Below are 12,210 nucleotides of genomic sequence, written 5' to 3' on the forward strand. Positions count from 1 at the left end.
TCTACACTGATGCATCATGACAATTACATTACTATTATCTATATGCCTAATCGCATGAGATCGAGGGATTTTCAACTACCTTTGGGAGGTGCCTCTTTAATGGTGCCTTATTCTATGGGAGTTCCTTCAAGAAATTTTGCCAACTATTAGTCATATCTTACAAGTGTTTACCAACATGCCTTTGCTTTTTACTAGAAACCAGGCTAGTGTCATCACTATAGTAGCTCAATCCTTTAAGGCTTGCATTTGAAGGCTGTAGCACCCATCACAGAGGGTTTACAAAAAGAGTGGAAATGGATTTATGTTCTTTTAAAGCAAGGATATGTATACTGATTTTCCTTCAGATAATAAAATTGGGTTGCCATTCAAATTCAAGCATTCTGAGCTCTCTCTTCAATTTTTGCACATTATATACACAGGGTTGGAAATTGTAATATTCTACATATATAACACTTGATCCAGGCAGTATCTGGCTACTTTCTCTTTTGGTGGTGATTGTAGAGTGATGATTTGGCTATCCTTTCTTCATTGACAAAAGTTGTGACTGCTGCTCGCAATAGTCCTAATTGAGATTGTCTTGCACTTCTCCACGGTAAGGGGTTGTGTGTATCAGACATGTCTAATTTACCATGGTTCGGTGAGAGAAGTATCAAAAAAATTCCCTGTAGATTGTGTGTCCCAATCTTGTTCTGCCAGGATCAGCCTTAGCCGCAGCAACACATTCTCCAGAGCAATGATTTCCTGTGATTTCAGCATATCCGAGGAGGATGTGCCATGGTTACACTGAAATGAATGTACACAGAAAATTCAGTGTCCGGAAGTAGTGCATAATCCATTGGTGCAGAAAAGCAGGCAATATACCTCAGAAATATAGTAGTGGTTAAGATACGCAAATGATGGTCTGTACAACCCACAATGGTACAACAAGATGCCATAATCACGTAGCTCCTTCCTCTCAATTCCTAGTAGAACAAGTCTTTCTGAAGCTGGTAACACAGAAACTTCAAAATCAGATAATTAAACAAACAGAAGAATGTTCACTTGAGCCTAAGTCTGTTACTTACCTGCAAGAGCACGACGCATATCACCAAAGCTTGTGCTAGTCCAAATGCCACGCTGTAGGCGATGCGTCGCCGCCCTCGCAGATGCAACTTCTGCTCCCCTGATATTTTCATGAATGGTTAAGAAGTCAAAAGTGTGGATAGAGGAATCCATGAGTTGCTTTGGACTGTTGGATAATTCAACATACATGGTATTGGTAGGAGCTTTGAAAAGACTTTGCACAGGAGTCCCAGCACTCATATGTATCCCATGATTAGCAGCGTCGGCTGCCTTTAGAAAATCGGTTCCTTCTGTACTGCCATTTAGGAGTTTCCAAGGCCAATACACCTGCTTTAAAGTTGCAAGAATCTGCAGGCGGACAGATGGCCCAATTTTAACAGTTTTTAGATCTGACATTCTACAAAAACCACAGCAATTCAACCAGGACTCACGTCCACAAGTAGGTTTTGTGGTGTCAATATCCGAGGTGGAGCTATGTCATCATTGGCTTGCTCACATGATGTCAGCAGTAGTTTTGCAGAAGGCAAACATTTCTTATCTTCTGGAAGTTCCATATCTACATCAAAGTCAATAACTCCCCATGATTTTAGGATTTTGACAAGCTCACTATAAATGAGGGCTAACATCACAGGAGTCCCAGATCTCCTTGTTAAGACCTGCAAATGAAGTCAGAATATCATACAGAAAGACAGATTAGAAAAATGAAGTCAGAATATCATATACAAAGACACTAGAATATCATACACAATAGAATAGAACAGTTGGGAGATACCATGTTTAAGTAGCATCCCCTTGCATCCCCATAGTCATTTGGAAGCATTGCTTGAAAACCCTGTTGACATGAGTTAAGGCATTTCCTTTTTAAGCGCCCCCTCCCCTCCCCTCCCCCACCCCCCTGGCGGCCAAAAAAAAAAGACAACCCTAACAGTGAGCCACTGGTTTTATTAGCCCGCTGACCTGGATTTGAAAAAAGACTACCCTAACGGTGAGCCACTTGTTTTATTAGCCCACTGACCTGGGTTCAAATATCCTCTTTTATTTTCCTGTACTAAATGATTGTGTTGTCCCCGCCGGGGGGGAGGGAGCATTCCAAGTGTCAAGCCTAAAACCACTAGGGTCTTGAGAACATGATTTGACAAATGAGAGACAAAAGAAACTGTAGGCAATAGAATTATGCAAGAGAGAAATCAAACTGTATCCTATATTACTTGTAAAGAACCTTTGCTTCAATCTTGGTACAACTTCACTATCACTTTCAGGCTTAGAATCCTGTGACCAAGATGATAGCTTATGGAAGAGAGAAATCAAGTTGTATCATGTATTACCTGTTGCAAAGAACCTTTACTTCAATCTAACTTCACTATTACTTTCAAACTTATAACCCTATGACCATGACAATAGCCTAAAACCACTAGGGTCTTGAGAACATGATTTGACAATTGAGAGACAAAAGAAACTGTAGGCAATAGAAGTACGAAAGAGAGAAATCAAACTGTATCCTATATTACTTGCAAAGAACCTTTGCTTCAATCTCAGTACAACTTCACTATCACTTTCAGGCTTAGAATCCTATGACCAAGATGATAGCTTATGCAAGAGAGAAATCAAATTGTATCATGTATTACCTGTTGCAAAGAACCTTTGCTTCAGTCTAACTTCACTATTACTTTCAGACTTATAACCCTGTGACCATGACAATAGCTCAATCAAATAAACACTTTTGAGGTGATAGCTCAGACCTAAACACTTCAGTCCAAAAGCTTTATTGACTGCAATGCATCATTCTCCACATAAACAATGAATGTTTGGCCTAGGTTTCCCTGTGTTTGGCCTAGGTTTGGCCTAGTATAACCCTAGGAATGCATCATTCTCCTGTGTTTGGCCTAGGTTTCCCTCGGCCAAACCTTAAAACAGGCCTAGTATAACCCTATGACACATTTGAATCGAATCAGCCCAAAGAAGTGTATTCCCCGAGCAAAGGCTTCAAAACCCTTGTATTTTCAGCACAAAATCCCTATACTCTTTCATCTACAACAATAAGAAAAGAGAGATCCAAATTTGTCTACAAAATCCCTCTTTTTGGGTACCCAACATGCAAGAGCTAGCACCCGAATCAAGGCAAAATCCTCTGCAAACTCTAATACAGCACTTCAGCCCCCCAAATCCCTATTTAACAGCAGTATAACAGTCCCATATCTCACCCCAATCTGTAACAATCATGCATGCACACATATGGAAGTTCTCTCCTGTGTTTGGCCTAGGTTTCCCTCGTCTTTCCTGTGTTTGAGTTCCCATCAAAAGCATGTCAAAAGCTGGAGTTCTTTCTGTCAAGTTTGCCTAGACTGTAGGTGCCAGGAGCCCAAAATTTGCACCGCAAATTGCAGGGGCAGATCTGGAGACATTGGACACATCATACCTCATTTAAACTTGGATCCTAGACATTAAAATGGCCACTCAAACATGACATATTTGGTCTCAACATGAAATGACTTTACGACTCTTGACATACACTAGTGGATCAAGTATACATCAAAGAAAGGCATAGTTAGATGTGGAACATAGTCTTTGAGCACTTTGTTTATGGCATTCATCATGAGGGCCACGGAGTTTGTAGCCCCCTTGTGGCAAGGTACATATGCGAACTAAACCCAATGGAGTCTTCATTGAGGTAAGATCTCTGCTCCCAAGTGCCAATTTAAACTAGTCATAGCCTGAATACAAATCTCCCAATGAATATATGGCTCTTCCTGCAAATGCTTCAGCATACTCATCTACAACTAGTCCTGCCCCCACATTCTTGATGGTCACCTTGTTTACTGGCTGCATATCCTATATAAATCTTTGCATCCAATTCTTCTTTGACACTAATTCCTATTCACTAGCTGTATATCCTGTATAAATCTCAATGCCCCATTCTTTTTCAGCACTATGAACCACCTATTGAAATATGAAACTGAAGAGGGCTCTAGAATTCCCATCCTGATTTTCTCATTCAACAAATCTATCAATTTAGGCAAATGTGCCCTCGAAACTAGAACATGCCGTAAGTTCTAGAGTATACGCAAAATGGGTGCAATAACTCCTGGATCAACACCCTATCTCATTTGGTTGAAATGCAAATGCCTTGTCATTCCTGGGTAGCATATGTTGAGAGACCACACCATTCTGTACAATTTCCCTTCTTCATTCCCAGTTTTGGTTTCCGTTTCCAGCCCCAAAAAGGCTTTCTAGGGTCTTTCGAGAGTGTCAGAGTGCCATACGAGAGACTTCAGTGGGCGAGACTCGAGATTGTTCGTGTCTATATATACAACACCTCCCATTCATTCTTTACCCACTTATTTTCACTCACTTTGTGAGACCGTGATCTCCTCTCCTCTCCTTCCATTGTCTCCATCCCTATTTCCAGGCGCCAATCTTCAGCTTCCTTGGGCTACGTTTATGGTGGCAGTGGCTTCTCCTCTCCAGCTAGCGACCATCCCTTCATCATGGTGACAACATGCTGAGGGTGGACTTCTTGTGTTTGACATCTTCTACCCTCCTCCTTCAGTTGGCCCCTACCACCATCATCTAGATATAAAATTTGTAGCCCTTATACTCTGCGTTTGCCAATTAGGAGGCTCTATCCATTTGGGTTTGCTACATTTGGTATCTCCACCACAGTTGGCAACCTTTACCTCCACCAAGCGTCAACATTTGGGTTGTTCCCTCCTATGTTTGGCAGCTCACACCCTTCAGCCATCTATGTTTTGTAGCTTGGACCCTTCTCCTCTACCTAGCATCACATCTTGTTACTGGCGTCAGCTCATTAGGCCTTTGTTTGCAAACTCAGAGGCTCCTCATCCTCCGATGGCAATCTCCCTGCTCCAGCCATCGCCTCTTCATCCCTGTGTTGCAAATTCAAAGACTCCTATTCTACCTCAATCTCTTTGCTCCAAGCGACACCTCATCATCCCTGCATTTGCAAATTTAGAGGCTTCTTCAACAGTCTTGCAAATTCAGAGGCTTCTTCAACAGTCTCCCTACTCCAAGGCATCCTTCATGCTATAGCACCCTTGTATTAGATTCACTTCATTATTTCATTTCATTCATCTGAGTTTCTCAGTGTTTGCCATATACACTCTGTGTTCCTCCCTACAAACCCTATTGTCTCTGATTTTTCTCAGTCATTTCTCGACATGATATCATAGCCAAAGGCTCTCAATGAGATGCAAAGATCCTCTACATCAATGAAGGCAAAGACAGGTTGCACGATCAGCATCAACATTTGATTTTTACTCTACTTATGATGTGTCCCTAGGAGATATCCTTCTTCTCCCTCGCACCCTCCCTTTTAAAGGTTGGACGGTATCATGGCATCTCCATCGTCAAATTGACGGTCAACTAGGTGCTCCTATTGCGGCAAGATCGGTCACACCCCCAAAGATTGTTGACATCAACCTTTGTTCCCTATCCCACCGAAGTATATGCATCTTCCACTAGGCACTCCTTGTGCTACCTCTCCTTTCTAGGCCACAGAAATTGTTCTGCATCGGCTCTCAACTTACTATGCTTAAGGTAATAAGACGCATTTGATGCACACTAAGTCCCCACGAGCAGACGAAGGCATTAAGACATCACACGGTAATAAGTCCTCCTGGAGACCACCACACTACGTGGAAGTTTTCCCCATCCATTTTCAGGTCCAGTGGCTCCCATGGCCCACATCTCCTCCACAATCCACTCTATTGAGAGCCCCCGCCTGTTCTCCACCCTTGGCTCACCCTAAGTCTCCTTCTACACCCAACCCTCTTCTACTCAGGTTCAAGAAGACATCTCTAGGCGCTCTCTGACTTCTGCTCTTTCCATGCCCAAAATATCTTCTTCGGCATGACCGGCATCATTCTTAGGCACCTCGGAGTTCGTGATCCCTGAGTTGGAGTCCCTCTCTCTCTCTCACAGGGGGATCTTTTTCCTTTGCCTTCAAAGGGGGCATCTCCTTTTTCTTCGGCTTCAAAGGGAGCTCCTACTCTTCCAATTTCAGAGGGGGACCCTACTATTCTTGAAGTTCTCACCCACCATTATTTACTTTTGAGGAGTGGCTTCCTTTCGAGCAATCCTTTCCTCTACTTCCTACCTAATCTCTAAAAGATCTATCTTCGAACAAGGCCCTTGGATTTTCAGCCGCGACTTTGTGACTAGGCCTTCATATTCCTTCCAGCATGGTGCAACAGAGCTAGTGGTTTCTCACCTGAGGTTGTATTTTAGGTTCTGCTACTCATCTGGTCTCCTAACTATCTTCCCAAGTCTCCTTTCAAGTGGCATTCTCAAATTACAGGGTGGATCATCTTCTTCTCTTCACCTCACTCCTCTTTCTATGCTCCTTTTTGGGCCTAAGAGAGGGTGTTGAGAAACCACATCATTCCTACAGTTTCCCTTCTTCATTCCACTTTCGGTTTTAGTTTCTAGCCCCAAAAAGGCTTTCTAGGGTCTTCCAAGAGTGTCAGGGCGCCTTATGAGAGACTGAACTAAGCGAGACTCAAGATTGTTCGTGCCTATATATACGGCACCTCCCATTCATTCTTTACCCATTTCTTTTCGCTCACTTTGTGAGACCATCATCTCTCTCCTCTCTGCTTCAACCATCTCCATCCATGTTACCAGGCAAAAGTCTCCAACTTCCTAGGGCTGTGTTTATGGTGGCAGTGGCTTCTCCTCTCTAGCTAGCGACCATCCCTTCATCATGGCAACAGCATCCTAAGGGTGGACTTCTTGTGTTTGATATCTTCTGCCCTCCTCCTTCAACTGGCATCTACCACCATCATCCATGCGTCAAATTTGCAGCCCCTATCCTCTGCATTTGCCAGTCAAGAGGCTCTATCTATTTGTGTTTCCTGCATCTAGTATCTCCACCATAGCTTGCAACCTTCACCTCCAACACACGTCAGCATTTGGGCTATTCTCTCATGCGTTTGGCAGCTCACACCCTCCAGCCATCTGCATTTTGCAACTTGGACCCTTCTCCTCTACCTAGCCTCACATCCTACTGCTACCATCAGCTCATCAAACCTGCGTTTGCAAACTCAAAGGCTCCTCATCCTCTAACAGTAGTCTCCCTACTCTAGGCATCACCTCTTTATCCCTATGTTGTAGATTGAGAGGCTCCTCTTCTACAACAGTGTCCTTGCTCCAGGGCATCCTTCTAGCAATGGTACCCTTGTATCAAATTCACTTCATTATTTCATTTCATTCATCTTAGTTTCTCTGCTATTCTCTCCTCAATGTTTGCCATACACAAACTATGTTCCTCTCTACAAACCCTACTGTCTCCCTAGTTGCTCAGTCATTTCTCGACAACATATCCTCAAAGCATTGTCTCTCTACCAATGACAGAAAATCTTTGCTTCCAATCCTCAACTCTTTGAGAGAATCCGCACTAAATCTATGGCCGACCTTCTTTGGATCCCTTAAGTTTGGCTATTGAGAAGACAATCTAATCAATTCCTCACTATTAGGAGGCAATGGCATTGTAACTTGTTTCCCCTTCTTGTCCACTGTCTTATACTTTGTATCCACTCTAACTTCAGCTCTATCTTCCAAACATATCTCTTCCTATATCACAAAATCAACAATAACCTGAAACATATCCAAAGAATTCACTTGTATAATGTTGGACTCAAAACTCTACTCAGATCTCAATATGCCTGTAATTTCTAACACTCTATCTGCATAAGAAACTCTACCATACAAACCGGAAATACATTCATCCTCTTGCAACAGTCCATGTTTTCTCATGTTTTTCTTAATCCTATATACATATTGTCTTGTTGCCTTGTTAATGTCTACAGTTCTCTGGTAACAAAGGGAACCTTCTATTGAAATCCTAAAAACCTCACTAGGGGCAACAATTGTCTTTAATGACAGCTTAAATGCCTAGGGAGCCTAAATCATAGATCAAAGGGCACCAATGTGTAGCCCATGAGATAGCCTACACAGTCCCCCTCCATCAAATGGGTGGAGTGATCTAGGAACAATGACAAAATCCTAGAAAATAAAAGAAAATATAAGGTCATTGTTGCATAAGTTCATCCAAGTGGATATACAACCTATGGCATTATAGAGTATGATAGATCATGGAACAAATGGAATCAAGTTCGCATGACTGCCAGCTCCTCTTCTTGCTGTTGTCCCCTCATTTCTTATCACCTCCAGCATTGCTGCTGCCCACTCATTTCTCATCACCTCCGACTGCTATGTGGACATCCTCAATGGACTGCGTTTGTCTCTGGCCAGCTGTCAACAGCTCTTTCAGCCCCTATTTCCATCAATACCAATCTGCATTTTCGCTCTTCAAGCGACACTTGACTGCTGGTCATCAGCGGCATCAGGTCGTTTTTGCATTTTCAACACTTTTCTTCATCAACCTTTTCTCTGACTAGTAGTTACTACACTCAGAATCTGTCTTTGGTGGACAATACACATTGACCCCTCCCTCAGCCCGCTCCCATGAGAGCCACCAGCTATTGGATAGCTCTCTCCTTGACCATTTTGTATATTTTTATTCATTTATTCAATTATTAGTCAAGTTATCTTTTTGCATGTGTTTGAGTTCACTATATTTTATTCATGACTTGGAGAAGAATGGAGAACTTGGAACTTGGAGAAGAAGGAAGACTCAAGAGAAGAGGAGAAGAAGGAAGAGAAGGGAGAAGGTCCAAGGAAGAAGGAAGAAGAGAAGGGAGAAGTGAAGAGAAGGAAGAAGGAAGAAGAAAGAAGAGAGGTTGGAGGCGGAAGAAGACAAGGGGACTGGCAGCTGGGACTGGCGCGGGGCAACAGGGAACGGAGGACTGTGCGGACTGGTCACAGGGGCAGGAACGGGCAGACAATCTCAGGCGAGAGCAGCACGCAGGAGGCGTGCGAAACGCGCAGTCACAGACGATCGGGCAGGAGCAGCGGCCGGCCGAAGGTAAGTGGGTGCCATGTGGTGTTCAATGTCTGAAACGGGACAAGGAACGTTCCACCAATTCGCAAAGCGTCCTACGATGGCTTCATGCTGGGGACGGTGATTCCGCATACCGGGGGGCCGTTCCGGCTGTTTCCTGTCACTATAGGCTCAGGTGTTGTGTGGAGAGCTCTGACTGCAGTGAGATAGGATATGCCAAACGGTATGCATAGCCCATAGGCCTGGTTCTCTGTTAAATCTGAGGCATCTACTCTATCACCTTATCCTGGCAACAGTGGTGTTGGATTGTCTTGAAGTCCTTAGCATCAATCATAAGAGTGAGCTTTAGCTAGAGGGTTGCCAATAAAAGGATGACCGGGGTAATGAGATATGTGATGGCAGATATCAACTCCATCACATCGAGGCATTGTAAAATGCTAAGGACCAACATAAATGATAGCATTACCACTGAAGAATTCTCAATAAAATCCTAGGCAGCCTCAAGAATGGTGAGTCAAACCATCAGGATCCTTCCCCTTTAAAGCACAACCTTAGCAATTTCTAAGGTGCTTGAGAAGGCAACAATCTCAAATTTGAGTGTGAGATGGAGAGTGACCCGTAATCTTTTCAAACACTGCAGTCTCATGGGACTCCACTACTGCTCATACTAATTGGAACAATTCCTCTAAGGTAACAATGTACAAGGTAGAGGACTTGGGTGCAAAGTTGTGTAGCACCTATATTAGGACACCAGTTTCCATTGTGCATATGTACAACATAACCCCAACCCAAGGAAACCTTTACAAAGAGCTTGGAGAGGCTGCACAACAATAAGGGGATAAAGGAAGGATGAGAATACAACAAGGCCAGGATATTTTTTTTGCATGGTGTGGGTGGGAGCCTGGTGGTGGTGTTGGGGGGTGTGGGGAGGGTTGGGGGTGGGGAGATGGTAAATGATAGCTAAGAGAGGAGAGGAAAGAGGGGTAGAGGCAAAGTGATGCTGGAGTGGTGAGGAAGGGTGTGAGATGAGGGTGGAGGTTGCCAGGAGAAGAGATTGTTTTGCCATCAAAGCTACTGTTTTGGAGGTGATGGGGGGATAATCCAGGTGAAGGAAAAAGGTTTAGGATTGTTTACGCAGTCCCCCCATGTCAAATGCAACTAACCAACCAAACCCTCCACAGTTTCTTTGGACCAGTGTATCGAATGCCCATCTCAAGAAATGTCTCATCAGGACCACCACTAGCCAAACGCACATTGCAACTATCACAGTCTGCAGAAGCCAGTTTCCAATATATTATATATTCCACATCACATAAAACCATCACAAGCCAGCCAGATAATGGATGGAGACACAATATGCACACGTCAGACTCTTGTCATTTGCAAATCTAACTGTTGTTTGAGAAAAGATGAGCCTGAAACTTTAATATTTCAAGTTTGGGTGAAATTTGAAAAGGAACATTCCTCCTCAAATGGATTTTCTTGACTTGGTAGTCTCCAATTTTGTCTTAAGCATGCTAATGTAAGACCAAATACTAGAATGGACTGCAAGTAGAGGCACTATTAGATGTCACACAAGTAAAGAATAGATTAACCAAAAATGATCAATCAGCTTAGATTAACAATGATAAGGTCAATATGAGGTTCGTGCTTAAAGAATATGACACTGTATATCTTACCTTGTACCCAAACAGGTAGTTGCTCAAACAGCAAAGAACAGTCTCTGGTGTATATGACTGGGACGGCAAATGATGCCCAGCAAACTCAATAGCCATACTATTCAACCTTTCTAGATAAGAGTCCACTGGAAGGGCCACTGGCGAGTGGGAAACAAGAGCATCATCTTCTGCAGAAACGTCCAAAGCAGCCCTTGCAAGGTCCAAACAGTGCATGTTGCTGATAGGATTGGACCTGGCATCAGTAGCAAATTTATCCACCTGTTTGACAAAGCTTTGTCGTGCAACCTGAAGAGTGCAAATAACGTTTAGGATCATGACAGGATAACACAATCCTAAACATCACGATGCCAAAAAGATAAGAATATATGAACTGCTCAACTAGTTACCTGTAGCTTCAGCAAAAGTTAAAACGTGAAAATGATAAAAATAAAATTTGATAGCTGGAGTAATACTGTTCACTCATAATGTGCATCAAACATTAGATTATAGCATATATGCTTCTTCTGTTCGCTCGTAATGTGCATCAAACATTAGCATTACAGCATATGTCCTTCTTTGGGGCTGGAAAGCACTTAAAAAAGTAAAACCTGTTATACAATAGTATTACGCAAGATATGGTGCATCATGGGCCATGGCTACACTTGCCCCATGATCCCAGTTTACTTAGTAGGGACCTACTGCCACACTGCTTTATGTGCTATTCAGAATCATGAAATCTAGGATAATTAGAGCATGCTGGAATCTAATCTCGTGACTTTTCATTAATCAAGTATTACGCTTTGACCAGACTCCTTCAGCTGTCCGAAGGATGTGCATTGATAAGTAGTTGAGCTAGCAACACAGTACAGCTTGGAAAAGGCAGATAAGTTGCTCACAGGCCATGTGAGCCATCCCCCCATCTCCCCCTCCCCCCCAAGAACCCCCTCTCACACTTCCATCAAGGTAAGGTCTCTCTAGCTCCAAGCGGAGCAAAGAATCAAGATGGAGCATTATGGTTCTTAGATACCTAATACTGTAACTTCACAGGAAAGCAAATCAGATCAAAAGGCTAGAGAAGCAACGAAGAAGAGGGGCACCTTGGCATGGGTGGTGTCGATACCGGCCTGGTCCATGAGGTCATGAAGGAACAAGCCGAAAGGGGGCGACGGCTCAGGCTGGCAGCCTTCCTGCTGATGGTGATCGTCGCCATCTCCATGGGAGCAGGAGCAGCGAACAGGAGAGGCTGGCCTTAATCTGAGGTTGCAGTGAGGGTATGCAGCCATATTCCACGAGGGGACGCCAGGGTAAGGGATGGGGAAGCTGCCATTATTAGCTTGATACGATATTGCTGCCATGTGCAGAGCCATCATCATCACGAGAGAGTCAATTCTCTCTCAGATAATCTCAAAAAGCACAGAACATGCCAGTGCCACTCCTATCGCCTGGCCCCTTCCTTCGAGACTGCATGAGTCAGTCGATTTTTTTGGTACCTCTCCTCCCCCCCGGCCACGTCACGGTCCCTTCTTCCTGCCACGTGGCGCCTCCCCATACGCTTATCAGATCCAGCAGATT

At 43.7% G+C, this 12,210-nt stretch overlaps 1 protein-coding gene across 1 annotated transcript; it reads right to left on the reverse strand.

Moving 5' to 3' along the window:
* Positions 1–212: 212 nt before the first annotated feature.
* On the reverse strand, positions 213–12,122 carry LOC148014304 (uncharacterized). The gene is made up of 8 exons (XM_087666245.1): positions 11,736–12,122; positions 10,660–10,944; positions 1,835–1,894; positions 1,494–1,718; positions 1,250–1,410; positions 1,065–1,162; positions 862–986; positions 213–783 (listed from the first exon to the last, which is right to left on the reverse strand). Exons 1-8 carry the CDS (start codon positions 12,009–12,011, stop codon positions 625–627), a joined length of 1,389 nt encoding a protein of 462 aa, XP_087522371.1. The 5' UTR covers positions 12,012–12,122; the 3' UTR covers positions 213–624.
* Positions 12,123–12,210: the final 88 nt, after the last annotated feature.

Source organism: Lygodium microphyllum, chromosome 25 (assembly GCF_053477565.2).
Source record: "Lygodium microphyllum isolate KBCC chromosome 25, Lygodium_microphyllum_v1.1.10, whole genome shotgun sequence".
Lineage (NCBI taxonomy): Eukaryota > Viridiplantae > Streptophyta > Polypodiopsida > Schizaeales > Lygodiaceae > Lygodium > Lygodium microphyllum.

What these genes read in the sequence shown, in the direction of transcription:
- LOC148014304 (XM_087666245.1), bottom strand. Translation starts at nt 12,011, where the DNA reads ATGATGATGGCTCTGCACATGGCAGCAATATCGTATCAAGCTAATAAT. An exon ending in GGGGATGCTACTTAAACATG is followed by an intron (nt 1,719 to 1,834) that starts GTATCTCCCAAC and finishes CTTCATTTGCAG; the next exon opens with GTCTTAACAAGGAGATCTGG. An exon ending in CACAAAACCTACTTGTGGAC is followed by an intron (nt 1,411 to 1,493) that starts GTGAGTCCTGGT and finishes GTCCGCCTGCAG; the next exon opens with ATTCTTGCAACTTTAAAGCA.